The 4,978-nt window shown below is 48.2% G+C and overlaps 1 protein-coding gene across 8 annotated transcripts in view; it reads right to left on the bottom strand.

Moving 5' to 3' along the window:
- Positions 1-4,978, bottom strand: part of TSPOAP1 (TSPO associated protein 1) — a 253,233-nt gene that overhangs the window by 39,581 nt on the left and 208,674 nt on the right. For 7 of the 8 annotated variants that reach the window (XM_019507394.1, XM_019507550.1, XM_019507335.1 and 4 more), the window contains 2 exons: positions 4,680-4,783; positions 4,039-4,068 (listed from right to left, as the gene is read on the bottom strand). In XM_019507394.1, the coding sequence (XP_019362939.1) occupies positions 4,039-4,068; positions 4,680-4,783 (134 nt within the window). The remainder of the gene's footprint in view (positions 1-4,038; positions 4,069-4,679; positions 4,784-4,978) is intronic. The other variant, XM_019507250.1, reaches the window with a different exon arrangement.

The following is a 4,978-nucleotide window of genomic DNA, read 5'->3' as shown; positions in this document are numbered from 1 at the left end:
GCTGCCCTGGTGACTGGCAGCTGCGCCTCCCCCTTCTCACAGCTAGGGGCTCTCTGGAGCCCTCCCTGTCCTCAGGCACAGGGCACCCAAGTGCTCTGCGACACACCACCACTATGGAAGTGCTGATTTTTCAACACTTCCATAGTGTTGAAAAACAACAGGCATGGAAGGAAAGGAAACAAGACCAAGAAATCCATGGTCTGACCCTCCCTTTAACCATCACCTGTAGCATCAACCAGAGAGTCTGTGGCTCTAGGATCAGCCTCCTTAACCATCAATGGATTCATTAACAACCCTTTACTTGACCTGTGGGAGTGACCATCCCCAGCCATGAGGGACTGCTGACAACAACTGTGGTGACACAGGGTGTCTCAATTCTTCTCCTCTCTCCTTCACCTGTCAGCAGTCATGCTCTTTCCAAGGCCCAAGGCTAAAGGGCAATCCCCTGGATACAAATATCTTTCAGAGGAACCTGGGTTTTGTGCAAGACAGCTCTGTTTCGTCAGGCTTAATAGACAATCCTAGCTAGTTTTGTTGTCAGAGGCAACTCCTGGGCCATGTACAAGATAACTGTTCCAGGGCTGGGGATGCAGTAAATAGGCTGCTCAATGCTTACTCAGGCCTGGTCATTCTCTCTTCCATTTAACAGAAGCGTTGCTGTTTTTTTCCCCAGGAAGCCAACCCAACCTTCAACTCAAATTGACAAAGTAACAGAGTCTAAACTCAGAAGCAGCTGTTAGATGATGTTGTCCAGTGGCTTTCAACCTGAGGTTTGTGGACACCTCGGGGTCCACAGACTGTGTAAGGGGTCTGCGAAAGATGACCATGAGCAATCAAAAGTATGCGAATATCCACACTTACAAATTCAAAGGTATCCATTCAAAATTTCCAAAAGAGTCTGCACCTCCATTCAATTTTTTGTAGGGGTCCGCAAAAAAGGGTTGACAAAAAAAGGAAAAAAAGGTTGAAAACCACCAATCCAGTTAATCCTCCTGTACGGAGGATGTACTGTTATTTGTGCTTGGCATCTTCCAGAAAGGTGTCATTCTTGATCCGAAGACAAAGGAATGGACAACTGCCCTCAGTGCTGCATAGTACCGCCAGACCATTAATCTGCCCCAACCAATCCTGTATGACCTTACATAGCTTCAGGATGAGGTGTACGTTGAATGTAACAATTCACAAACCCTTCTGAGCCAAAATACAAAAAACATGTGAAAAGGCAGAGAAAAAAAAGCCTGAAAATGGCCAAAAACAAACTACTGAAGTTAAATATTGTTACACTAGCTGGACTGGATAATTTGCTTGCAAAAGAATCCTAATAATTAACCATAGCATTCTCCAAGACCAACAAGTTGATTTTTAACAGATCCTGGAAAACGGGGTTGTAACAGAAGGTGTAACTCTAGCTCTGTTAAAGAAGAGAGGGGGCGAGGGAAGTAAAGGCAGCAGGACCACTTTAAGGCCTGAACCTTTGCAGCCCAGAGGAGGGAACAATTACCTGCTGTAAAGATGGACCTAGCCAGCATGGACCAGCTGGAGAGAACCTCCGCTGTCAAGGGAAGACCCAGTTGGACAGGAGAGAGCAAGCAGCTTGCACTAGAGTGTAGGGAGGGACCTCAGAGGGGAGATGCCAGGTCCTGGGCTGGAGGCTCACACTTGTAAAGTTCAGCCCAGAATTAGCCAGCTGCAGGACCCAGCAGGGGGAGGAGAGCAAGACACTGATCACAACTGTACCCAGGGAGCAGGAAACCCAGTGAGATAACCAGGTGGGCATGGCTGTCTAAAATATAAACTCTCCCCAGGCCAGAGGAAGGAAAGTGGGTACAGTGGCAGAGCAAGACAGAGACCTGCAGGGAGGCGAGGGTGGAATCGCCTCCAGCCAGGAAGCTGCTACCTGAAAGGAGGGACTTCCGTCAACCCAAAATGAAGGACCAAGTGCCTGGGAAGTACTGAGGATTTCCATTTTTTGTGCCTTGGAAGTCCCTGAGAAGGGAATACAAAGAACTGAGATCAGTTTTATGTTCACCCTGGAGGAGCCCTGTGGTGGGAGCTGAGTAAATCTATACAGATTAGGAACTGTTCACAGTGACACCAGAAGTGTCTGGGGAAGTGGAGTACCCTGAGGACTACAGACTGTTTTGAGAGCCCAGTACAGGCCTGCTCACTGTTCTTTTTCTTTTTCTGCTTATGACAGTAGTAACACTCAGTGGACTGAAATGGCTGTCAGGGAGACAAGGAGGCCAAAGAACAGAGTGCGTGGTGTACTGTGATTTTTTCTGTGGTTTTGGTTTTTGGACCTACCTTGGCAGTTTTGGGGCAAGAGACCTAGGAAGGGAACCCAGACTGGTCAGAGCCTAGACAAAAAGGAAGAACTAAGACAGACTGGAGACTGGCAGGGCTGGGCATCCACGCACTGACAGAAAGGGGGAGCAGGGGAATGAGAGAAGGGGCAAAGCCATGCACAGCCCAGTTAAACTTAGAGCTGGGGACAAGATAGGGAGACAAGGCGCCTATGGCCTAGGCTTTAGGTTCCCTAAGGTAGCCTCTCAAGAAAACATCTCAATTAACACCATGACATGGCAGGTGAGAGAGAGAGAGAGAATTAGGGCAGACTAGGTAGCCAGGTACCACCACACCACAAGGGGGTGCCCCATTATCCACAAAGAATCACCCCATTACAGGGGAAAACCATGGTTGACCAGAGAAAAGTCTAATGTTATATTGAAGATGATTTAGTTTGACCGATGCCCTCTTTGGCAAAATCATGGAATGGTTAGTACAGAATGATAACCAGTATAGGAATAAAAAGGACAGCATAATTAATGCAAATTAGCATGGTTTAGACCAGGGGTGAGGAATTATTTGGGCTGGAGAGCCACTTTATGAGTTTTGGTGAGTTTTTGAGGGCCAGGGGAGGAAGGGCCAGGGACAAAGTAGGGAGATGCCAATTGATCCTCAAATGTCCAGAAGCCTGAGGAAGGAAGGCTGTACCCCCCACCAGGAGCCAGGCCAGGCAGCACGTGGATTCCTCTGGCCCCCACATCCATGCCCCCCACCCCTGCCCAGCTTCCAGTTAGGGGTGTATAGTTCAGTCACCATAGCTGCCAACAATTGGGACTGCGCAAGATGCAGCACAATGCAACACTGAGTAGCTGTCCTGCCTGCCCACCTGCCTGCTGCAATGAGCCACTGCCACCACACTGCATCAGGAAAGTTGGGGGTGGCTACCCAGGCCAAGCCCTAACCACAGCCCGCATGGAATCGCCTTCTAACAGCACCACGGCAGCAGCAGCTCATTGTGGAGGGCTGGCGTGTGGGATGGCTACTCAGCATACTGCATTGCAACCCATCCCATGTGGGCCCAGCAGTCAGTGGCCACAGTGCCAGGACTGCACTGCTGCAGCACTAACAAGAAGCTGGGCGGGGGAAACGATGCAGAGGGGAATAAAGTCTGTGTGCTGCGTGGCCCAGTCCAGCCCCAACCCTGGCTGCAGCAGAGCAGAGCAGGATGGGGCATAGCCCTCCCTTCTCAGGCTTTCAGTGGCACCTAACAGGCTGGACAGGATCAACTGGTGGGCCAGATACAGCTCACGGGCCATATTTTGCCCATCCCTACTTCAGACTGTTTAACAAATCTGATATAACATTTTGATTAGAGCACAAACTGACAAAGATGTTTCCTCCGCATGGAATGTGATTCAGTCCATTCATATTCTTGACATCTAAGGGTAATTTAGTTTCCTCAATGAAGAAGATTAGTGGCATAGTGCAGTTTACAATGGATCACTGTCTAAATAAAAGCAGAGACCTGGCTGGACATATGAAAGGCAAAACAACCACACCAGAATCCTAGAACAGATGAGGTACTATCCCAGAGAAGATATACAGGACAGTCCTAGCCTCTAGTCTATAGCGCATGCTGGGGTAGAGGATAGGCTGCTTTCAGTCTCTCCCAGGGAGTTGTTGGCACTGTGTATAAAATGACTCAGAGAGAGCATGAGAATGACTCTCTAGTCCGCTGGTTAAGGCACTCACCTTGGAGGTCAGCCAACTGAGTTCCAGTCCCTGCAAACAATGATAACTTTAGTATTATAAGTAAGTGGAACAGCAACAAAAGGAGAAATTGAGTAAAACCCACCCTAGAATGCCTGATAGGCTGCTGGTTATGGTGTAAGATAAAGTGCAAGATGTAGGTTGAATGCCCTCGGAGAGAACAGAAATATGAACTGGGAGCACTCACACTGAGTGAGTGCTCCTGCCATTGGGCTATGGGACAAAAGGACAGCTCTTCCTTAGTTTTGTGAATAATTTCTTCATTTCCATTGCTTTGCTTCTGTTAAAGAGGGTCAATATTGAAATCAAAATAAAGGTGTTTGTTTTGGTGAGAAAAGCTTTAATTTCAGTTCAGACAACTGATTTTTGGTTCAGCTGCCAAATAAAACCTTAATTATTTGCACAGCTGTAGTAAAGCATCTAGGAACAGGGTGGAGGGAGCTTGCACAGCCAATAAAAAGCATCTGCCTCCAGGGTTTTTCCTCCGGAACCTCTCACAGAACTCAGTCACTTGGGAAAAAGATGGTGCAAGTCAGATCAAAGGTAACCAGTATCAGAAGGTAAAATGGATAGAGATGGTGAGAGAAGCAAGTCAAGAGTAGGAAGTGCCTATTGTTGCTCACCTCCACATCCACATTTGGAGAGCTCTCCTTAGGATTGTAGTCAAAAACAGCCACCATACTCCTAGGCACAAGCAGTTCAGCTTCAAGGTCCTGACATTTGTGAACTGAGGGATAGAAATGAAACACATTCACGGTCTTGAAAAGCCAGGGTGAAACCACAAATCAGAACTGAACAGAATCCATTCAGGCCAGCAGCATCTTCTTGCTGTTCCTCAGGCCTCCACTTCCAGGCTTCACGGAGTGGGAGCCAAGCAGCCTAGCTCTGTCTAGCTCAGGGGTGGGGAATTATTTTGGGGTGG

Source organism: Gavialis gangeticus, unplaced genomic scaffold (genome assembly GCF_001723915.1).
Source record: "Gavialis gangeticus isolate Ggan-Ray unplaced genomic scaffold, GavGan_comp1, whole genome shotgun sequence".
NCBI classification, from domain to species: Eukaryota; Metazoa; Chordata; order Crocodylia; family Gavialidae; genus Gavialis; species Gavialis gangeticus.
This window is presented reverse-complemented; position numbering and strand designations above follow the sequence as displayed.